The following is a 24647-nucleotide window of genomic DNA, read 5'->3' on the forward strand; positions in this document are numbered from 1 at the left end:
TCCATTGGATCCGGGCGAAAGGAAATGGGCCATGTACTTATGTTTTTTGTTTCCATTCCTTTTATACGCCGGAGTGAGATGTATATACACATATACATATGTGGTATCTCCGTAATTGTACTGACCTGGAGAACGAAAGTAACAGGTCAGTTTTACCGTATAGGGAACAGCATAAGAACAAAACATAAAACTGTTGCAAAATTGCGTTATATTTACAATTTCACCACATGTGGCATTTTTTTCCATCTCCCTACTACATCATTTGCAATATTAAATGGTGGAGTTAGAAAATGCAACTTGTCCTGCAAAAAACAAGCGCTCATACGGCTATGTAAAACGCAAAAATTAAAAAGGCCTGGAAAGGCAGGGAGAAAAAAACTAAAATGCGCAAAACCCTCCGGGGCTAAAAGGGTTAAATATATAAGTCATGAACAGAATATATGTGATCCAGCCCAGACCTCCTCTACCACCAACTACAGATAATCAGACCGCTGAAGAAAGTCTGCCTGGACCGAAACGTACGGTCGCCATTATTATAGAGAGCGGTTAACCAAACTAATTCATGATGTAACTGGATCCTGATTTGTATGATATCGCACCAATAAAATATTGAAATTGCAGCTGAATAATCTGTGTGCAGCAATTTGCATACTACTAAATAAGAATATACAGTCCTTGCTGGCACCAGTAATTATAGTGTGCGGTGCTCCAATTCCAATATTAATGAACGGAATATATGTCTTCCTAAACAGGATTTATCAGATGTTTTATAGAAGCCGTTATGTGACATCAATTAAGCTTTTATATCCAAATATACAACCTGAAATGAAAACAATGTCTATGACCCAGTAATATATTGTTTTGTTATATTGTGGCCATATGGCTTCTCTCTTGTGTGACTTCACTAATGACCCCTAATTATGGCTTTAGGAAAAAAACATTTTTATTCTGAATACAGCTTCTCTAATGTGTGATTCCTCTTATGTTTTAGAAGATTCGGTTTCTGTGTAAAACATTTCCCACATTCTGAACATGAATATGGTTTCTCTCCTGTGTGACATCTGTTATGTATAACAAGATGTGATTTCTCTGTAAAACATTTCCCACATTCTGAACACGAATACGGCTTCTCTCCTGTGTGTCTTCTCTTATGTATAACAAGATTGGATTTCGCTGTAAAACATTTTCCACATTCTGAACACAAATATGGCTTCTCTCCTGTGTGACTTCTCTCATGTGTAACAAGAGTGGATTTCACTGCAAAACATCTCCCACATTCTGAACATGAATAAGGCTTTTCGCCTGTGTGACTTCTCTCATGTGTAACAAGAGTGGATTTCTGTGCAAAACATTTCCCACATTCTGAACATGAATATGGTTTTTCGCCTGTGTGACTTCTCTCATGTTTAACAAGTTGTGTTTTCTGTGTAAAACATTTCCCACATTCTGAACATGAATACATTTTCTTTCCTTTGCGACGTCTTCGGTGTGTAGAAAGTCCTGAGCTGTTTGTGGATTCTTTACCACAATGAAACCTTTTAATCCTTTTCTGACTTGTACTTGTGGTAACAATCTGTGATTGGTCAGTAGAAGGTTCCTCATAACTAGGAGGATTATATGACAGATCTGTACTGTGAAGACCTGGATGTACATTAAGGGTAATGAGGTTTTCTCCTGAAGAGCGCTGCAGGATATCTTCATCTAGTGGTAACATGACATTTTCACATTTCATAATGGAATTTTCTGTTAAGATAAAAATGAAAAATTGTTTTAAATTTATTTATTTTTGCAAACTCCAGAGTAGACAAACTTATAACCTTCCAATTAAGCTGGGAGTTGATCCAATAGGAAGGAGAAGTGTTCATTCATTTGGAATCCATTCCTGACTTTGGCCAAAAATCTTCACTTGTGATCCCAGCCTTACAAAGCTTCTATAACTTCCTGACAAAGTCCAGGATTCTGGTTTACACCAGGTCATGACTTTTATTACACACAGTAAATAATGACTTAACAAAACTAAAGCATTTGAAAAGCCCGACCATGTCTGGAAACGAGCCCTGCTCTCTGCCAACACATTTTGCATTTCAACATCAACTAGACATCATTTGAACTAAACAAGGAGCATCATGGTTGGAGCTGGTGAAGTGGGGCCTAATGGTTTGGGGCTGGTGGAAGGTACATCATGATTGTAGCTGCTGTGGGGACATCATGGTTTGGAGCTGTTTTCTGCCTCATGGTCTGGACACTCTGCAACCATTGGGTAAACAAATGGGCAGATTTACTAATCCTGTTTAAAACGTACAGAGTAAATCTAGAGATGCTCCTCATTTATCACAGGAGCTTGGGCTGGAGGACAGATCTGCTGCACAGCTCCACAAGTCTGTCTACCTCTATACCACTTAGTGGTTGGCTTTTCTGTCACAATGGAGCATCGTAAGCCCCGCCCCTGCAGAACCTGCCTGTTGTTTCTATATGTGGAACCTTAAAATCCCCCCTTTTTGGACAGATTATAAGAGCAGCACAGATCAGCCACTGGTTATCTACCAGCAAGTTCACACATAGCAGATCAGCTGCAGACATTTCTGTGACTGTCCCGCTGCCCTGAATGTGGCTTGTAATAATCCATGCACCTGCTGCAGAAACAACCCAATATATGGAAATGTCTACAATAAATGTGCCCTGTGTGAACACGCTCTAATGCAGCTGGAACATTCTGGGACATGCAATTACTGCTAGAAGTCACACGTTCAGTCTGAAGGGGATGAGCAGATAATCGCTTAAGTGATGGACAACAGGATCACATCTAGCAATTTAAAGCCGATGCCAGACAAGAATTTTAATACAAAAAATCATATGAATGGAGCCCTATGGACATGACTGACATATAAAGAACACATAGCATCTAATGTAATGTGAGAAGAAACTGTGGAGATCCTCCATTACATGTCACTGCACACACGTGTATACACTGCACATGACGGCTCTTACCCTGTGATATAAGAGGCTGGTGCTCCTCCATTACATGTCACTGCACACACGTGTATACACTGCACATGACGGCTCTTACCTTGAGATATAAGAGGCTGGTGCTCCTCCATTACATGTCACTGCACACACGTGTATACACTGCACATGACGGGTCATACCCTGTGATATAAGAGGCTGGAGCTCCTCCAGTACATGTCACTGCACACACGTGTACACACTGCACATGACAGGTCTTACCCTGTGATATAAGAGGCTGGTGCTCCTCCATTACATGTCACTGCACACACGTGTATACACTGCACATGACGGCTCTTACCTTGTGATATAAGAGGCTGGTGCTCCTCCATTACATGTCACTGCACACACGTGTATACACTGCACATGACGGCTCTTACCTTGTGATATAAGAGGCTGGTGCTCCTCCATTACATGTCACTGCACACACGTGTATACACTGCACATGACGGCTCTTACCTTGTGATATAAGAGGCTGGTGCTCCTCCATTACATGTCACTGCACACACGTGTATACACTGCACATGACGGCTCTTACCCTGTGATATAAGAGGCTGGTGCTCCTCCATCATGGCCTCCTTGTACAGATCCTTGTGTCCTTCTATATACTCCCACTCCTCCATGGAGAAATAGACAGTGACGTCCTGACACCTTATAGGAACCTGACAACACAATGACACCGTCATCACCCAGACCCCTCCAGTGCTGTTACTGGAGAATTTCCCAGCATTCCCAGCAGTGTCACCTCTCCAGTCAGCAGCTCCATCATCTTGTGGGTGAGTTCTAGGATCTTCTGCTCATGTATCAGGGGGTGAGGGGGAGGCTCTGTGATGGGGGGAGGGGTCCTGCTCCGCCCTCCTGACTCCTGGAGATGGATGATGGGAGTCACACAGTCCCCCGATGTCTTCTTCACTATTGTGTACTCCTGTGGATGGAGAGAGACACTTAGGGAATAAACCCTTCAGGGGCCATGTGCTCTCCTCCGGCCCTCTCCTCCTGGGTACAACGTGCCTACTTACCTCCTCATGGCTCCTACAACATGACTATTGGTCACTGGTCACATGACACATCACTCACCATATTGGGGGCTGATCTTCAGGTTCTCCATCACTTGGAAGGTCTGGAGGCCGTTCTCCAGGACCCTGGACTCTTCCTGTCACTTCCTATGATGGATTCTCCTTCCCGATGTCTGACTTGTTACAGAATACAATACAGAGGAGAGAAATCTAGAAAAGTTTACCTCTCCGCTCAGCAGGGAGATGATCTCCAAGGTGAGGTCTAATATTCTTCTGCTGATCTCCTTCCTGTCCATCCTTGGTGGTCATTCAGGAGAAGAGGAGAGAACTGGAGGAGCTGGAGGCTTCTAGTACTGCAGGCGCCTTTATGAGAAGAGGAGAGGAAATCATCCAGGGTCAAGACCAGATGTCACCTCAAGAACTGCACTTCCTGAGCCTGGAGGGGCCCCGCTTCTAAGAGCCCCCAACACATGGATTCCAGGGGCCCCAACATGGAGATCTCTGGTGGCTCCACAGGAGATAAATGTCTGATAGATGCAGGTCCCACCTCTGGGCTGTGCTCAGCTGTGTCCAGAACTCCTAGAGAAGAGACTGGAGAGAGCTGAGCTCAGGCCGGGCCCCGCTCCATTCATTCTCCTCCTGGAGGCAGGGGCCCCTTACCAGGACAGTCAGGGCCAGCGAATGATGACAGCCCACACTCTCCCCACTACTCCTCCCCCATCATACTAAGCTGAGGAGCGGAGAAGGATTCCTTGTGTGTAATGGAGGAGAATCTCCAGAGGTGACATGTCTGAGCTCTCCACCACACTGTCTCCTCACAGCTCATCTTACCTGCAGGCTGGAGGAATGGCTGATACCAGAGAGAACAAGAGCCCTGACTACCGACCAGGACCTGCCCAGTATCTGCTGCACTGTGGAGCTGAAGGACCTGGGGTGACGTCACCGTCATGTGATCAGTGCAGGGGGCGGGGCTCAGCAGTGGTGAAGGACCTGGGGGTGATGTCACCATCATGTGATCAGTGCAGGGGGCGGGGCTCAGCAGTGGAGAGAGGAGGTGGTGAAGGACCTGTGATGATGTCACTGTCATGTGACCAGTACAGGACGTGGGGCTCAGCAGTGACTACCGACCAGGACCTGCCCAGTATCTGCTGCACTGCCAGAGCTGAAGGACCTGCGGTGACCTCACCGTCATGTGATCAGTGCAGGGGGCGGGGCTCAGCAGTGGTGAAGGACCTGGGGGTGATGTCACCATCATGTGATCAGTGCAGGGGGCGGGGCTCAGCAGTGGAGAGAGGAGGTGGTGAAGGACCTGTGATGATGTCACTGTCATGTGACCAGTACAGGACGTGGGGCTCAGCAGTGACTACCGACCAGGACCTGCCCAGTATCTGCTGCACTGCCAGAGATGAAGGACCTGGGGTGATGTCACTGTCATGTGATCAGTGCAGGGGGCGGGGCTCAGCAGTGGGGAAGGCCCTGGGGTGACATCACCGTAATGTGATCACTGCAGGGGGCGGGGCTCAGCAGTGGAGAGAGGAGATAGTGAAGGACCTGTGATGATGTCACCATCATGTGATCAGTGAAGGGGGCGGGGTCAGCTGTAGAGAGGCGATAAGAAGGAGGAGGAGCTGTAATTGTGGTCATGTGACATGTGAGGGATGATCCTTGTATGGAGAAAGCATTTTATGATTTCTTTCCTACAGAACTGGAAAAATGCTGGGAGTTGTAGTTCTCACCTCTGAAACCTACAATAACAGCCTAGAGTGCCCCCTCTACCAATTCAATGGCGCAATCATACGACCTATGGGGTGGTAGAGACTCGGGGTCAGATGAGGAGAACACATCCATATATTCCTTAATGAGTAGAGGCAATGTATCGGATTCTGCTGAGACCCCAGCTTGCATCACAGACAAGCACGAGTTGCATTTAAGCCCCCATTTCACCAGTTCTACGTTGGTCCAGTCAATAATGGGATTATGTAACTGAAGTCAAGGCATCCCCAATACTACCTCAACTGGTAAGTTTTCAAGAACTAACAAGGAGCATATTTCGGAGTGACACCCCCCCACAGTCAAGGATATCTCAGAGGTGAAATGCTTCACGGTACCACCCACCAGGGGGGTGGAATCTATCGCCATGATGTGGATGGGAGTGGCTACTGTCAAAATCGGAATGCCCAACCCTAGTGCAAATTTATGATCAATAAAGTTGGCGGCAGAACCAGAGTCGATAAAAGCATTACCAGAACATTTGTTATTACTCATGGAGATAGTAATAGGTACTAATACCTTATTCTTGACCACGTTTGGATATACCTGGTTCTTAGGCTCCCCCATCTTGGTCGATTTACCGGAGGAAGGCTTCTTGGACCACTGGTTAATCCAATGGTCTGATTCTCCACAATAGAAACGAGCCCCATGACGGCGACGCTGATCTCTACAGGACATCCCGACCTGCATGGGTTCCTCAGAAGAGATATCGGCTCTGCTCCTAGGACGGACCTCTGGCTGGACCGTCTCCTGGGGAAAAAACAAACTTTCCTGCCGTCTCTCCCTAACACGTCTGTCAAGTCGAACAGCGAGTGTCATAGTTTCCTCCAATGTCTCAGGAAGCTGATAGTTTACTAATAGGTCTTTAAGATTCTCGGACAACCCTGACCTGAACTGGCTTTTAAGGGTTGGTTCATTCCAGCCAGAGAAGACACACCATCTTCTGAACTGGGTGCAATACTCTTCTGCAGGTTGATCTCCCTAAACCAAAGCTTTAAGAGCGGTTTCAGCTACCATGGCCCTGTCAGGTTCATCATACAAGGTTCCCAGGGCCTGAAACAACCCCTTGACGTAACTGAGACAACTAGCTTCAGAAGGCAAGGAAAAAGCCCAATCCTGGGGATCCCTCTGTAGTCGGGAGATAACTATGCCTACTCGTTGACTCTCAGAGCCGGATGACAAGGGGCGTAACCTGAAGTAAAGCTTACAGTTCTCATTGAAGGAAATAAACTTTTTATGGTCACCACAAAATAGTTCCGGAAGCTTTATCTGGGGCTCCATATGATGACTAGGTGAATGCGGAGTGGAGGCACTCTGTCCTGACTCATGTACAGTCAGGTCCATAAATATTGGGACATTGACAAAATTCAAACATTTTTGGCTCTATACACCACCACAATGGATTTCAAATGAAAAGAACAAGATGTGCTTTAACTGCAGACTGTCAAGCTTTAATTTGAGGGTATTTACATCCAAATCAGGTGAACGGTGTAGGAATTACAACAGTTTGCATATGTGCCTCCCACTTGTTGAGGAACCAAAGGTAATGGGACAATTGGCTTCTCAGCTGTTCCATGGCCAGGTGTGTGTTATTCCCTCATTATCCTAATTACAATGAGTAGATAAAAGGTCCAGAGTTAATTTCAAGTGTGTTATTTGCATTTGGAATCTGTTGCTGTCAACTCAAAGATGAGATCCAAAGAGCTGTCACTATCAGTGAAGCAAGCCATCGTTAGGCTGAAAAAACAAAACAAACCCATCAGAGAGATAGCAAAAACATTAGGCGTGGCCAAAACAACTGTTTGGAACATTCTTAAAAAGAAGGAACGCACCGGTGAGCTCAGCAACACCGGAAGACCTGGAGGACCACGGAAAACAACTGTGGTGGATGACCGAAGAATTCTTTCCCTGGTGAAGAAAACACCCTTCACAACAGTTGGCCAGATCAAGAACACTCTCCAGGAGGTAGGTGTATGTGTGTCAAAGTCAACAATCAAGAGAAGACTTCACCAGAGTGAATACAGAGGGTTCACCACAAGATGTAAACCATTGGTGAGCCTCAAAAACAGGAAGGCCAGATTAGAGTTTGCCAAACGACATCTTAAAAAGCCTTCACAGTTCTGGAACAACATCCTATGGACAGATGAGACCAAGATCAACTTGTACCAGAGTGATGGGAAAAGAAGAGTATGGAGAAGGAAAGGAACTGCTCATGATCCTAAGCATACCACCACATCAGTGAAGCATGGTGGTGGTAGTGTCATGGCGTGGGCATGTATGGCTGCCAATGGAACTGGTTCTCTTGTATTTATTGATGATGTGACTGCTGACAAAAGCAGCAGGATGAATTCTGAAGTGTTTCGGGCAATATTATCTGCTCATATTCAGCCAAATGCTTCAGAACTTATTAGACGGCGCTTCACAGTGCAGGTGGACAATGACCCAAAGCATACTGCAAAAGCAACCAAAGAGTTTTTTAAGGGAAAGAAGTGGAATGTTATGCTATGGCCAAGTCAATCACCTGACCTGAATCCGATTGAGCATGCATTTCACTTGCTGAAGACAAAACTGAAGTGAAAATGCCCGAGGAACAAGCAGGAACTAAGGACAGTTGCAGTAGAGGCCTGGCAGAGCATCACCAGGGATGAAACCCAGCGTCTGGTGATGTCTATGCGTTCCAGAATTCAGGCTGTAATTGACTGCAAAGGATTTGCAACCAAGTATTAAAAAGTGAAAGTTTGATTTATGATTATTATTCTGTCCCATTACTTTTGGTTCCTTAACAAGTGGGAGGCACATATGCAAACTGTTGTAATTCCTGCACCGTTCACCTGATTTGGATGTAAATACCCTCAAATTAAAGCTGACAGTCTGCAGGTAAAGCACATCTTGTTCGTTTCATTTCAAATCCATTGTGGTGGTGTATAGAGCCACAAATGTTTGAATTGTGTCGATGTCCCAATATTTATGGACCTGACTGTAAATGGAGTTTCTCCCCCAATTCCTGAACCATCTGAGTCAAATTAGAAACATGCTCCGTCAGGGTAACCAAAGGATTCATGGTAACCATGGTAATTTTGGCCTGTTATTCTGTCACACACACACACAGGGAGTGGGGGAAGTGACCACTGAGCTCAACCCGCACCCCTTGCCTCGCAAGTCCTAGTGACAAGGGACAACTGGTCGACAAACCCTCAACTAGGATAAGTGCAGGGAAGACAGACAAAACACATAACAGAGTAGTCAAACGAACCGAGTCTATAACCAAGAGAGCATCAAAATACCAGAGGAGCAAGCAGAGGATCGTCAGGAGGAAGCCGAAGTCAGAACCAGGAGGGAACGCCAAGACCAAGGGATGAGATGGACGGGAAGTATAACACGAGCAGGAGAACAACAAACCAGGTAAGTAATCGTAGGAAGGACCTCAATAACAGGCAATTGCCTGTTTAAATAGGGCGCCAGTGGAGTCATGTGACTTGGTCAGCGCCACATGACTCCTGAGTTCCAATCCAGCCGAGCGCCGAGTGAGCGGCTCGGCGCTCAGCCCTATTGCGGTTACCAACGGGAACGGGTGACACTGGGCGTGCTGATGACGCAAGCGCGCCTCGGCAGTCCCGGCTCCTGGAACCCCGCATAGAGCGCACCGTGACAAGATCGGTCCAGTCGTTTGGTCGCGCATAAAGAACTTCCAGACATCTAGACAGACAGAAACTCGTTTTTATATATATAAGTCATGAACAGAATTTATGCCTTCCGAAGCAGGATTTATCAGATGTTTTAAAGAAGCCGTTATGTGACATCAATAAAGCTTTTATATCCAAATATAAAAGTTGAAATTAAAACAATGTCTATGACCCAGTGATATGGTGTTTCCTTATATTGTGGCCATATGGCTTCTCTCTTGTGGGACTTCACTAATGACCCCTAATTATGGCTACTTTCACAATTGCGTTTTGGGTGGATCCGTCATGGATCTGCAAAAACTGATCCGTTACAATAATACAACCGCATGCATCCGTCATGAACAGATCCGTTTGTATTATCTATAACATAGCCAAGACGGTTTAGTCATGAACACCATTAAAAGTCAATGGGAGACGGATCCATTTTCTATTGTGCCAGATAAAACAGATCTGTCCCCATTGACTTACATTGTGTGCCAGGACAGATCTGTTTGACTCAGTTTCGTGAAGCGGACAGCAAAACGCTGCAGGCAGCGTTTTGGCATCCGCCTGCAGAGCGGAATGGAGACTGATTGGAGGCAAACTGATGCATTCTGAATGGATCCTTTTCCATTCAGAATGCATTAGGGCAAAACTGATCCATTTTGGACCGCTTGTGAGAACCCTGAAACGGATCTCACAAACGGAAACCAAAACGCCAGTGTGAAAGTAGCCTATGCCTTAAGAAGCAAAAACATTTTTCTCATTCTGAATGCAGCTTCTCTCATGTGTGATTCCTCTTATGTTTTAGAAGACTCGATTTATCTGAAAAACGTTTTCCACATTCTGAACATGAATATGGCTTCACTCCTGTGTGAATTCTCTCATGTGTAACAAGATTGGATTTCTGTGTAAAACATTTCCCACATTCTGAACATGAATATGGTTTCTCTCCTGTGTGTCTTCTCTCATGTATAACAAGATGTGATTTTTGTCTAAAACATTCCCCACATTCTGAACATGAATATGGTTTCTCTCCTGTGTGTTTTCTCTCATGTCTAACAAGATATGATTTATATGTAAAACATTTCCCACATTCTGAACATGAATATGGCTTCTCACCTGTGTGACTTCTCTCATGTTTAACAAGATTGGATTTATCTGTAAAACATTTCCCACATTCTGAACACGAATATGGTTTCTCACCTGTGTGACATCTTTGATGTTGAACAAGAATTGATTTCAGTGTGAAACACTTCCCACATTCTGAACATGTATATGCTTTTTCTCCTGTGTGACTTCTCTCCTGTATAACAATATTTGATTTCTCTGTAAAACATTTCCCACATTCTGAACATGAATATGGTTTCTCTCCTGTGTGACTTCTCTCATGTGTAACAAGATGTGATTTGTGTCTAAAACATTTCCCACATTCTGAACATGAATACATTTTCTCTCCTTTGTGACGTCTTCGGTGTGTAGAAAGTCCTGAGTGGTTTGTGGATTCTTTACAACAATTAAACCTTTTAATCCTTTTCTGACTTGTACTTGTGGTAACAATCTGTGATTGGTCAGGAGAAGGTTCCTCATAATTAGAAGGATTATATGACAGATCTGTACTGTGAAGTCCTGGATGTACATTAAGGGTAATGAGGTTTTCTCCTTTAGAGCACTGCAGGATATCTTTATCTAGTAGTAACATGACATTTTCACATTTCTTACTGGGATTTTCTGTTAAGATAAAAATGTAACTTTGTTTTAAAGTTGTTGTTTTTTGCAAACTACAGAGTAGACAAACTTATAACATTCCAATTCGGCTGGAAGTTGATCCAGCAGGAAGGAGAAGTGTTCATTCATTTGGAATCCATTCCTGACTTTGGCCAAAAAAACTTGTGATCCCAGCCTTACAAAGTTTCTATAACTTCCTGACAAAGTCCAGGATTCTGGTTTTTTTTTTTTTTTTAAACTCGTTTTATTGAACGAATCATTAGAGAATTACAGATCATAGTACACATGAAGATCAATGAGACATTCAAATACAAAGTACAACAAAACAGTACCATATTCATACTAACATCCGCTTCAAGTTACACTTCATAGTTATAATGGATGCATAAAGCAGTCATGACAGGTAGGACATATATCTATAGTGTGTATACAAGCATTTTACCTTAACATTGTATTAAGGTTATCTATAAATCTGGGAGCTGAATACATCGTATGCATGGATGAACACCAAGATCCCCATACTTTATTAAACTTCTGGGAACACCCTCGGTTTTTAAATACAATATTCTCATAGGACACTACGCTGTTCACAAGTACTTTCCATTGGTTAATAGAAGGTCGTCTATCACCCATCCAGCGAATTGCAATAGCCTTTCGTGCGAGAAATAGTGTTTCTCTTAAAAATATTCTACAATGATGTGGGTATACTTCCTCGTCCAGAATACCAAACAAGCACACCTGTGGAGTCAATGCCACAGAAGGATGCGTGAGTGTATTGAGGAAATTTATAATGTCAGACCAGAAGTTTTGTATATATGGACATTCCCATATAAGGTGCCAAAAATTTGCCCCTTCCGCGTCACATCTGTGACACCTGGAATGTGTCAATTTGCCTATCCTTTGTAGCCGCACGGGTGATAGATAACTTTGGTGGACAATACATAGCTGTATGAATTTATTGTTGATAGATGGAGAAACCAACACAGAGGATTCTAATATATCATTAATTTCCTCATTAGTAATACCTGGTATTAGTGCTTCCCATTTAGATAGCACCAAGAGGGGGGTTCCATGCATTTTAGTATTCAGTAGGTGAGTGTAGAGGGCAGAGATAAATCCCTTGGGGCCCTGGGAGCGTATGACACCAATCAGTGGATACTCAGAAATGGATATTGTAGTATTTCCGAAGTGAGTGCTCATTGCATGACGTATCTGGAGGTATTTAAAAAAGGATGTTCTAGGGAGATCATGGCGATCCTTTAATTGTTCAAAGGAATTAAACACATTACTGGTGTACAAATCCCCCAGTATACCTACCCCATGATCTCTCCAGAACCGTCCATCTATTCCTATGCGAAGGGAAGGAAACATGGGGTTATCCCATAGAGGTACCTCAGGTATCAAGTCTGTGTGAGAGTGCAGTTTCCTGCCAGCTTCCCAGACCTGGGCGGCTAGTTTGTGTATAGGTAGGAGCATTCGACCAAACAGTTTTGGTTGTTCCAGTACTGACCATAATGATGAGATATCTAAGAACACCGCTAACTGTTTTTCCGCTCTGGTTAGAGTACCCTCGGAGGAAATCCATGATCTTAGCTGCCTCATTTGCCCTGCCAGGTAATACAAATATAAATCAGGCAAGGACATACCTCCTTCACCTTTTGGCCTACATAGCACATCAATAGACAATTTACGTCTGTTATTACCCCATATGAATGGAGATAGGAGAGACCTGAAGCGTTGAAATATTTTTTTGGGCACTATGCAGGGAGCATGCTCCAGAACATATAGCCATTTAGGCAAGATAATCAGTTTGATTAGGTTAATTCGACCCGAAACAGACAGAGGAAGTCCACTCCAAATCCTGAACTTATCCGCACTGTAGTTCAGGAGAGGCTGTATGTTGAGGGTGTGAAAAGACGTTACGTCTTTGGTAATATGGATTCCCAGATATTTAAACTCAGATACTATAGGTAACTCTGTATTCAATGAGGATGGAGATAAGGTATACAGTGGAAATAAAACAGATTTAGTCCAGTTAATCTTGAGACCTGAAAACTGACTAAATGTTTCAATGAGATGAGTGGCTCGGGGTAGTGTGGATTCTACATCTGACATAAATAATATCATGTCATCCGCATATAAACCCACTCTGTCCTCTTGATCTCCTATGTGTATCCCCTGGAATAGGGCATCTGATCTTATTCGAATAGCCAGAGGCTCAATCGCCAAGGCAAATAATAATGGTGACAGTGGGCACCCTTGTCTGGTCCCACGGCCCAGATCAAAGTTCGCAGAACTCATACCGTTCACCAGAATACCAGCTGAGGGATGCTTATACAGTACTGAAATCCACTTAATAAATGCTGGACCTATCCCAAAACATTCTAACGTCGCCAATAGGTAGGGCCATTCCACTGAATCAAATGCCTTAGCTGTATCTAATGAGGCAAGGGCCCAATGTTTTTTCCATTGAAGGCCAATCTGGGTGACCACCTGTACTCTACGTATATTATCTGTCGTGGACCTACCGGGCAAGAATCCAGACTGATCGGGATGAATAAGATTTACTATAACCCCATTCAGTCTCTGTGCTAAAATCTTAGCTAGAATCTTATAGTCTAGATTCAATAATGATATGGGTCTGTATGATCCGCAATCAGTCGGGTCCTTGCCCGGTTTGAGCAATATTACAATAGTAGCCTCATACAGTGAAGCCGGTAGGACACCCTTTGAGAGGGAGTCATGGTACATTTGCAATAAGGGATTTACCAACTGATCAGCATATCTAGAGTATATTTCTAAAGGTAGCCCATCCGGACCAGGGGATTTTCCATTCGCTAAATATTTGATGGCGTCCACTATTTCCCTTTCCAATATTGGACCTTCCAAAGATTGAGCTAAATCTTGTGAGAGCTTGGGATAGTTTAACTCCTGCAGGTAAGTATTGACTGTTTCCGTAGTATAATTAACACGAGCCTCATATAGATCTTTATAGAATTCACGGAAGCGCTGAGCTATAGCCTCTGGTTCCACTATTATAGTTCCCCCTCCATCTTTAATACGCAGGATAGCAGGAGACGCCTGGTTCTGGTGAACGATATGAGCCAGCAACTTACTAGACTGATTGCCCAATTCAAAAAAAGATTGTTTGGTGAAAAACATTTTACGTTGAGCTTTTTCTTGTAGTAACGTAAGATAACGTCTCCCAACTTGTAACCACTCCTCCCTATTCTGAGATGTTGGGTCCGCAACATACAGCCTCTCCCTTCCAGCACATTCCTCAGCCAGGTCTCTTTCTTGTTTAGCAGAATTCCGTTTGATAAATGAAATGGACGATCTCAGGCATCCCCTCAAATATGCCTTCAACGTCTCCCATACTATCGACCTATCTGTATAGGCGACATGTTCAGACAGAAACATAGACAATTGGTCTGGGATACGATCTGAGGGCGGGAACAATGTTAACCAGAAGGGATGCACCCTCATGGAACGTCCCACTCCCCTGGCAGACATTAGCAAGGACAATAGTATAGGGCTATGATCTGATACCCCTCTCACACCATACTCCACCTGATGGGAGAGTGAACTCACTATGGAGTTACCAAAGGCGTAATCAATGCGGGACAGGGAGTGATGACTTGCTGACTGGCACGAGTAGACCCTGTCATCTGGGTGTTTAAGGCGCCACAGGTCCTCCCACCCCACTTCTGTCATCAATTTAGATAGTGGTGAGTCTGTCTGAGACACCCCGTGGGGCTGTCCCTGCCCTTGAAAACGATCCAGCAGGGGGTGTAGGGTCATGTTAAGGTCTCCCATACATATGACTCGTGCTGTGGGAAATGAGGCTGCGAAACATATTGCTTGGTGCAATACTTGGAGGGAAGAGGGGGGAGGAATATAAATTCCTAGTATAACATATAATATGCAGTTAATGTATGCTGCCACAAAAATGAACCTTCCCGCATTGTCCACCTGTAGCTTCTCCACCTCCCATCTCAGAGATTTATGAACCATGAGAGAAACTCCCCTTGCCAAGTTGGAATAGCATGAGTGACTAGACCACTGAACCCAAGGCCTACATAATCTTCTAGTCTTATCATGGAGTAGATGGGTCTCTTCCAAACACAGGATATGAGGATTAAACCTTCTGATCGCTGTAAACACCATTGTGCGTTTCCTAACACTCCCAAGGCCCCTAACATTCCAGGACATCAACCGTATTTCTGCCATTGTGGTATATTAAAGTGCACGCTTCTCCTCCCATCCTTTGTCATACACATCCGTTTCCCATCATGACCCTGCAGATTCTTCACATAGTGTATTGGTACAAATATAAGCATGAAATGGTAGCTATAAACTAGTAAACACCAAACAATTAACATTGGTTTCAAAGAGAACATCATAAAGATGGATCCAGCGCCAAGCATCCAGGGCATTGTAAGTATGCAGCAGGATGCCCGGCGGTAGATCCAGTGTGGCCCAGGATTCTGGTTTACACCAGGTCATGACTTTTATTACATACAGTAAATAATGACTTAACAAAACCAAAAAAAATTAAAAAGCCTGGCCATGTCTGGAAACGAGTCCTGCTCTCTGCCAACACATTTTGCCTTTCAACAGCAACTAGACATCATTTGAATAAAACAAGGAGCATCATGGTTTGGAGCTTCTTTGCTGCCTCATGGTCTGGACACCCTGCAACCATTGGGTAAACAACTGGGCAGATTTACTAATCCTGTCTAAAACGTACAGAGTAAATCTAGAGATGCTCCACATTTATCACAGGAGCTTGGGCTGGAGGACAGATCTGCTGCAGAAGTCTGTCTACCTTTATACCACTTAGTGGTTGGCTTTTCTGTCACAATGGAGCATCGTAAGCCCCGCCCCTGCAGAACCTGCTTGTTGTTTCTATATGCGGAACCTTAAAATCCCCCCTTTTTTGGACAGATTATAAGAGCAGCGCAGATCAGTCACTGGTTATCTACCAGCAAGTCCACACAGAGCAGATCAGCTGCAGACATTTCTGTGACTGTCCCGCTGCCCTGAATGTGGCTTGTAATAATCCATGCACCTGCTGCAGAAACAACCCAATACATGGAAATGTCTACAATAAATGTGCCCTGTGTGAACACGCTCTAATGCAGCTGGAACATTCTGGGACATGCAATTACTGCTAGAAGTCACACGTTCAGTCTGAAGGGGATGAGCAGATAATCACTGAAGTGATGGACAACAGGATCACATTTAGCAATTTAAAGCCGATGCCAGACAAGAATTTTAATACAAAAAATCATGTGACTGGAGCCCGATGGACATGACTGACATATAAAGAACACGTAGCATCTAATGTAATGTGAGAAGAAACTGTGGAGCTCCTCCATTACATGTCACTGCACACACGTGTATACACTGCACATGACGGCTCTTACCCTGTGATATAAGAGGCTGGTGCTCCTCCATTACATGTCACTGCACACACGTGTATACACTGCACATGACGGCTCTTACCCTGTGATATAAGAGGCTGGTGCTCCTCCATTACATGTCACTGCACACACGTGTATACACTGCACATGACGGCTCTTACCTTGTGATATAAGAGGCTGGTGCTCCTCCATTACATGTCACTGCACACACGTGTATACACTGCACATGACGGCTCTTACCTTGTGATACAAGAGGCTGGTGCTCCTCCATTACATGTCACTGCACACACGTGTACACACTGCACATGACGGGTTTTACCTTGTGATATAAGAGGCTGGTGCTCCTCCATTACATGTCACTGCACACACGTGTATACACTGCACATGACGGCTCTTACCTTGTGATATAAGAGGCTGGTGCTCCTCCATTACATGTCACTGCACACACGTGTATACACTGCACATGACGGCTCTTACCTTGTGATATAAGAGGCTGGTGCTCCTCCATTACATGTCACTGCACACACGTGTACACACTGCACATGACGGCTCTTACCTTGTGATATAAGAGGCTGGTGCTCCTCCATTACATGTCACTGCACACACGTGTATACACTGCACATGACGGCTCTTACCTTGTGATATAAGAGGCTGGTGCTCCTCCATTACATGTCACTGCACACACGTGTACACACTGCACATGACGAGTCTTACCCTGTGATATAAGAGGCTGGTGCTCCTCCATTACATGTCACTGCACACACGTGTACACACTGCACATGACGGCTCTTACCCTGTGATATAATAGGCTGGTGCTCCTCCATTACATGTCACTGCACATACGTGTACACACTGCACATGACGGCTCTTACCTTGCGATATAAGAGGCTGGTGCTCCTCCATTACATGTCACTGCACACACGTGTATACACTGCACATGACGGCTCTTACCTTGTGATATACAGTCTTGTGAAAAAATTAGGACACCCTTTGAAAGCATGTGGTTTTTTGTAACATTTTTAATAAATGGTTATTTCATCTCCGTTTCAACAATACAGAGAGATTAAAGTAATCCGACTAAACAAAGAAAACTGAAGAAAAGTCTTTTCAAGATCTTCTGTAAATGTCATTCTACAAAAATGCCTATTCTAACTGAGGAAAAAGATAGGACACCCTTGCCCCTAATAGCGAGTGTTACCTCCTTTGGCTGAAATAACTGCAGTGAGACGGTTCTTGTAGCCATCTACCAGTCTTCGACATCGGTCTGAGGAAATTTTACCCCACTCCTCAATGCAGAACTTTTTCAGCTGTGAGATGTTTGAGGGGTTTCTTGCACGTACAGCCCTTTTCAAGTCACCCCACAGCATCTCAATGGGATTCAAATCTGGACTTTGACTTGGCCATTCCAGGACTCTCCATTTCTTCTTTTTCAGCCAATCTTTGGTTGATTTACTAGTATGTTTTGGGTCATTGTCATGTTGCATGGTCCAGTTCCGCTTCAGCTTTAATTTTCTAACTGATGGTCTAACATGTTCTTCAAGCACCTTCTGATACACAGTAGAATTCATCGTGGATTCTATGATGGTGAGCTGACCAGGTCCTGCTGCAGCAAAGCAGCCCCAAACCATGACACTTCCACCTCCATGCTTCACAGTTGGTATGAGGTTCTTTTCTTGGAATGCTGTGTTTGGTTTACGCCAAACATGTCCTCTGCTGTTGTGTCCAAATAATTCAATTTTGGACTCATCTGTCCAAAGAACATTATTCCAGAAGTCCTGGTCTTTGTCAACTTTATCGCTGGCAAATGTCAGTCTGGCCTCGATGTTTCTCTTGGAAAGCAAAGGTTTCCTCCTTGCACACCTCCCATGCAAGTTAAACTTGTACAGTCTCTTTCCGATTGTAGAGGCATGTACTTCTACATCAACAGTAGCCAGAGCCTGCTGTAGTTCTCGAGATGACACTTTAGGGTTTTTGGATACCTCTTTTAGCATCTTGCGGTCTGCTCTTGGGGTGAACTTGCTGGGGCGACCAGTCCTGGGCATGTTGGCAGTTGTTTTGAAAGCCCTCCACTTGTAGACTATCTTCCGGACAGTGGAATGGCTGATTTCAAAATCTTTTGAGATCTTTTTAAATCCCTTCCCAGACTCATAGGCTGCTACAATCTTTTTTCTGAAGTCCTCTGACAGCTCTTTTGCTCTCACCATGGTGCTCACTCTCACTTCAACAGTCAGGAGCACACCAAACTAAATGTCTGAGGTTTAAATAGGGCAAGCCTCATTCAACATGCAGAGTAACGATCTACTAATTATGTGCACCTGGTGTGATATACCTGTGTGAGATCTGAGCCAATTTAAGAGGGAATACATGTGAGGGTGTCCTATCTTTTTCCTCAGTTAGAATAGGCATTTTTGTAGAATGACATTTACAGAAGATCTTGAAAAGACTTTTCTTCAGTTTTCTTTGTTTAGTTGGATTACTTTAATCTCTCTGTATTGTTGAAACGGAGATGAAATAACCATTTATTAAAAATGTTACAAAAAACCACATGCTTTCAAAGGGTGTCCTAATTTTTTCACATGACTGTAAGAGGCTGGTGCTCCTCCATTACATGTCACTGCACACACGTGTATACACTGCACATGACGGCTCTTACCTTGTGATATAAGAGGCTGGTGCTCCTCCATTACATGTCACTGCACACACGTGTATACACTGCACATGACGGCTCTTACCTTGTGATATAAGAGGCTGGTGCTCCTCCATTACATGTCACTGCACACACGTGTATACACTGCACATGACGGCTCTTACCTTGTGATATAAGAGGCCGGTGCTCCTCCATTACATGTCACTGCACACACGTGTATACACTGCACATGACGGGTCTTACCTTGTGATATAAGAGGCTGGTGCTCCTCCATTACATGTCACTGCACACACGTGTATACACTGCACATGACGGGTCTTACCTTGTGATATAAGAGGCTGGTGCTCCTCCATTACATGTCACTGCACACACGTGTATACACTGCACATGACGGCTCTTACCCTGTGATATAAGAGGCTGGTGCTCCTCCATTACATGTCACTGCACACACGTGTATACACTGCACATGACGGCTCTTACCTTGTGATATAAGAGGCCGGTGCTCCTCAGTTACATGACACTGCACACACGTGTATACACTGCACATGACGGGTCTTACCCTGTGATATAAGAGGCTGGTGCTCCTCCAGTACATGTCACTGCACACACGTGTATACACTGCACATGAAGGGTCTTACCTTGTGATATAAGTGGCTGGTGCTCCTCCATTACATGTCACTGCACACACGTGTATACACTGCACATGACGGCTCTTACCTTGTGATATAAGAGGCTGGTGCTCCTCCATTATATGTCACTGCACACACGTGTATACACTGCACATGACGGCTCTTACCCTGTGATATAAGAGGCTGGTGCTCCTCCATTACATGTCACTGCACACACGTGTATACACTGCACATGACGGCTCTTACCTTGTGATATAAGAGGCTGGTGCTCCTCCATTACATGTCACTGCACACACGTGTATACACTGCACATGACGGGTCTTACCTTGTGATATAAGAGGCTGGTGCTCCTCCATTACATGTCACTGCACACACGTGTATACACTGCACATGACGGGTCTTACCTTGTGATATAAGAGGCTGGTGCTCCTCCATTACATGTCACTGCACACACGTGTATACACTGCACATGACGGCTCTTACCCTGTGATATAAGAGGCTGGTGCTCCTCCATTACATGTCACTGCACACACGTGTACACACTGCACATGACGGCTCTTACCCTGTGATATAAGAGGCTGGTGCTCCTCCATTACATGTCACTGCACACACGTGTATACACTGCACATGACGGCTCTTACCTTGTGATATAAGAGGCTGGTGCTCCTCCATTACATGTCACTGCACACACGTGTATACACTGCACATGACGGCTCTTACCTTGTGATATAAGAGGCTGGTGCTCCTCCATCATGGCCTCCTTGTACAGGTCCTTGTGTCCTTCTATATACTCCCACTCCTCCATGGAGAAATAGACAGTGACGTCCTGACACCTTATAGGAACCTGACAACACAATGACACCGTCATCACCCAGACCCCTCCAGTGCTGTTACTGGAGAATTTCCCAGCATTCCCAGCAGTGTCACCTCTCCAGTCAGCAGCTCCATCATCTTGTGGGTGAGTTCTAGGATCTTCTGCTTATGTATCAGGGGGTGAGGGGGAGGCTCTGTGATGGGGGGAGGGGTCCTGCTCCGCCCTCCTGACTCCTGGAGATGGATGATGGGAGTCACACAGTCCCCCGATGTCTTCTTCACTATTGTGTACTCCTGTGGATGGAGAGAGACACTTAGGGAATAAACCCTTCAGGGGCCATGTGCTCTCCTCCGGCCCTCTCCTCCTGGTACAACGTGCCTACTTACCTCCTCATGGCTCCTACAACATGACTATTGGTCACTGGTCCCATGACACATCACTCACCATACTGGGGGCTGATCTTCAGGTTCTCCATCACTTGGAAGGTCTGGAGGCCGTTCTCCAGGACCCTGGACTCTTCCTATCACTTCCTATGATGGATTCTCCTTCCCGATGTCTGACTTGTTACAGAATACAATACAGAGGAGAGAAATCTAGAAAAGTTTACCTCTCCGCTCAGCAGGGAGATGATCTCCAAGGTGAGGTCTAATATTCTTCTGCTGATCTCCTTCCTGTCCATCCTTGGTGGTCATTCAGGAGAAGAGGAGAGAACTGGAGGAGCTGGAGGCTTCTAGTACTGCAGGCGCCTTTATGAGAAGAGGAGAGGAAATCATCCAGGGGACAAGACCAGATGTCACCTCCAGAACCGCACTTCCTGAGCCTGGAGGGGCCCCGCTTCTCAGGGCCCCCACCACATGGATTCCAGGGGCCCCAACATGGAGATCTCTGGTGGCTCCACAGGAGATAAATGTCTGGTAGATGCAGGTCCCACCTCTGGGCTGTGCTCAGCTGTGTCTACAACTCCTGAGGAGAGACTGGAGAGAGCTGAGCTCAGGCCGGGCCCCGCTCCATTCATTCTCCTCCTGGAGGCAGGGGCCCCTCACCAGGACAGTCAGGGGCCAGCGAATGATGACAACCCCCACTATCCCCACTACTCCTCCCCCATCATACTAAGCTGAGGAGCGGAGAAGGATTCCTTGTGTGTAATGGAGGAGAATCTCCAGAGGTGACATGTCTGAGCTCTCCACCACACTGTCTCCTCACAGCTCATCTTACCTGCAGGCTGGAGGAATGGCTGATACCAGAGAGAACAAGAGCCCTGACTACCGACCAGGACCTGCCCAGTATCTGCTGCACTGCCAGAGCTGAAGGACCTGGGGGTGATGTCACCATCATGTGATCAGTGCAGGGGGCGGGGCTCAGCAGTGGAGAAGAAAATAGGTGGTGAAGGACCTGGGGTGTTGTCACTGTCATGTGATCAGTGCAGGGGCGGGGCTCAGCAGTAGTGAGAGGAGGTGGTGAAGGACCTGTGACGATGTCATCATCATGTGATCAGTGAAGGGGCGGGGTCAGCTGTAGAGCAGAGATAAGAAGGAGGAAGAGCTGTAATTGTGGTCATGTGACATGTGAGGGATGATCCTTGTATGGAGAAAGCAGGGATCTCAAGTCTCCCGGAGGTTCAGGGAGTCTCCCTCTATTAGATAGCGGCTCCCTGACGCCCGCATGTGAGACAATATCTCCCGGAAAGGTTCACTGATAGCAGAGCAGAGAGATGAGAGAAGTGACAGGACAGAGTTTAGATTACAGGTTGGATTAACCCTTTAGGGTCAAATTGGCTTCTCAAGGAGATCTATATGTTAAAGGCATCCCTTCTTCTGTCTCATTCAGTAGCTATAGAACTATTGAGAGAGATGGATTTTTTTTAAAATACATTTACACATTTAACCCTCCATTTTAATTATATTATTTACCCCAGTGTTAAATTCACCCCCCCTGGATGCTTTACTCATATACACAAATATGATAATTTGGGGCAGGGTAATGAGCCCCGTCCTCCGCACCATAGAGCACAGTGTGCGGATACTGCAGATGTCTGGGAAATGTCATAAAAAGTTCGTGAAAAAAAAAAAAAAAAAAAAACTCCCTGAAATGAGTTTTTGCAGGATGGGATGTCTGTTATAGTGTTATAGGGAGGGGGATGGGGGGTCTGTGGATGTCAGGAGTCATTACACTGTTATAGGGGGAGGGGGAATCCCTCACATGTCCACAATTACAGATCCTCCTCCTTCTTATCTACATTGTACAGCTGACCCCGCCCTCTTCACTGATCACATGATAGTGACATAATCACAGGTCCTTCACCACCTCCTCTCTCCACTGCTGAGCCCCGCCCCCTGCACTGATCACATGACGGTGACGTCACCCAGGTCCTTCAGCTCTGGCAGCAGATACTGGGCAGGTCCTGGTCGGTAGTCAGGGCTCTTGTTCTCTCTGGTATCAGCCATTCCTCCAGCCTGCAGGTAAGATGAGCTGTGAGGAGACAGTGTGGTGGAGAGCTCAGACATGTCACCTCTGGAGATTCTCCTCCATTACACACAAGGAATCCTTCTCCGCTCCTCAGCTTAGTATGATGGGGGAGGAGTAGTGGGGATAGTTGGGGTTGTCATCATTCGCTGGCCCTGACTGTCCTGGTGAGGGGCCCCTGCCTCCAGGAGGAGAATGAATGGAGCGGGGGCCCGGCCTGAGCTCAGCTCTCTCCAGTCTCTTCTCTAGGAGTTCTGGACACAGCTGAGCACAGCCCAGAGGTGGGACCTGCATCTACCAGACATTTATCTCCTGTGGAGCCACCAGAGATCTCCATGTTGGGGCCCCTGGAATCCATGTGGTGGGGGCTCTGAGAAGCGGGGCCCCTCCAGGCTCAGGAAGTGCGGTTCTGGAGGTGACATCTGGTCTTGTCCCCTGGATGATTTCCTCTCCTCTTCTCATAAAGGCGCCTGCAGTACTAGAAGCCTCCAGCTCCTCCAGTTCTCTCCTCTTCTCCTGAATAACCACCAAGGATGGACAGGAAGGAGATCAGCAGAAGAATATTAGACCTCACCTTGGAGATCATCTCCCTGCTGAGCGAAGAGGTAAACTTCTCTAGATTTCTCTCCTCTGTATTGTATTCTGTAACAAGTCAGACATCGGGAAGGAGAATCCATCATAGGAAGTGATAGGAAGAGTCCAGGGTCCTGGAGAACGGCCTCCAGACCTTCCACGTGATGGAGAACCTGAAGATCAGCCCCCAATATGGTGAGTGATGTGTCATGTGACCAGTGACCAATAGTCATGTTGTAGGAGCCATGAGGAGGTAAGTAGGCACGTTGTACCAGGAGGAGAGGGCCGGAGGAGAGCACATGGCCCCTGAAGGGTTTATTCCCTAAGTGTCTCTCTCCATCCACAGGAGTACACAATAGTGAAGAAGACATTGGGGGACTGTGTGACTCCCATCATCCATCTCCAGGAGTCAGGAGGGCGGAGCAGGACCCCTCCCCCCATCACAGAGCCTCCCCCTCACCCCCTGATACATGAGCAGAAGATCCTAGATCTCACCCACAAGATGATGGAGCTGCTGACTGGAGAGGTGACACTGCTGGGAATGCTGGGAAATTCTCCAGTAACAGCACTGGAGGGGTCTGGGTGATGACGATGTCATTGTGTTGTCAGGTTCCTATAAGGTGTCAGGACGTCACTGTCTATTTCTCCATGGAGGAGTGGGAGTATATAGAAGGACACAAGGATCTGTACAAGGAGGCCATGATGGAGGAGCACCAGCCTCTTATATCACAAGGTAAGAGCCGTCATGTGCAGTGTATACACGTGTGTGCAGTGACATGTAATGGAGGAGCACCAGCCTCTTATATCACAAGGTAAGAGCCGCCATGTGCAGTGTATACACGTGTGTGCAGTGACATGTAATGGAGGAGTACCAGCCTCTTATATCACAAGGTAAGAGCCGTCATGTGCAGTGTAT

The 24647-nt window shown here is 45.7% G+C and overlaps 2 protein-coding genes across 2 annotated transcripts; both read right to left on the bottom strand.

The window, feature by feature from the left end:
- Nucleotides 1-749: 749 nt before the first annotated feature.
- On the bottom strand, nucleotides 750-20644 carry LOC120992052 (gastrula zinc finger protein XlCGF71.1-like). Its single transcript, XM_040420814.1, has 2 exons — nucleotides 20602-20644; nucleotides 750-1743 (listed from the first exon to the last, which is right to left on the bottom strand). The coding sequence occupies exons 1-2, from the start codon at nucleotides 20633-20635 to the stop codon at nucleotides 944-946; spliced, it is 834 nt and encodes a 277-aa protein (XP_040276748.1). The 5' UTR covers nucleotides 20636-20644; the 3' UTR covers nucleotides 750-943.
- On the bottom strand, nucleotides 10171-11272 carry LOC120992046 (gastrula zinc finger protein XlCGF17.1-like). The gene has a single exon (XM_040420806.1). It carries the CDS (start codon nucleotides 11151-11153, stop codon nucleotides 10236-10238), a length of 918 nt encoding a protein of 305 aa, XP_040276740.1. The 5' UTR covers nucleotides 11154-11272; the 3' UTR covers nucleotides 10171-10235.
- Nucleotides 20645-24647: the final 4003 nt, after the last annotated feature.

This window comes from Bufo bufo, chromosome 2 (genome assembly GCF_905171765.1).
Source record: "Bufo bufo chromosome 2, aBufBuf1.1, whole genome shotgun sequence".
NCBI classification, from domain to species: domain Eukaryota; kingdom Metazoa; phylum Chordata; class Amphibia; order Anura; family Bufonidae; genus Bufo; species Bufo bufo.

Excerpts from the sequence above, each read along its gene's own strand:
- LOC120992046 (XM_040420806.1), bottom strand. The coding sequence starts at position 11,153 with ATGTTACTACTAGATAAAGATATCCTGCAGTGCTCTAAAGGAGAAAAC.
- LOC120992052 (XM_040420814.1), bottom strand. The coding sequence starts at position 20,635 with ATGATGGAGGAGCACCAGCCTCTTATATCACAAG. Across the intron at positions 1,744-20,601 it reads CCAGCCTCTTATATCACAAG|AAAATTCCATTATGAAATGT; the intron begins GTAAGAGCCGTC and ends TTATCTTAACAG.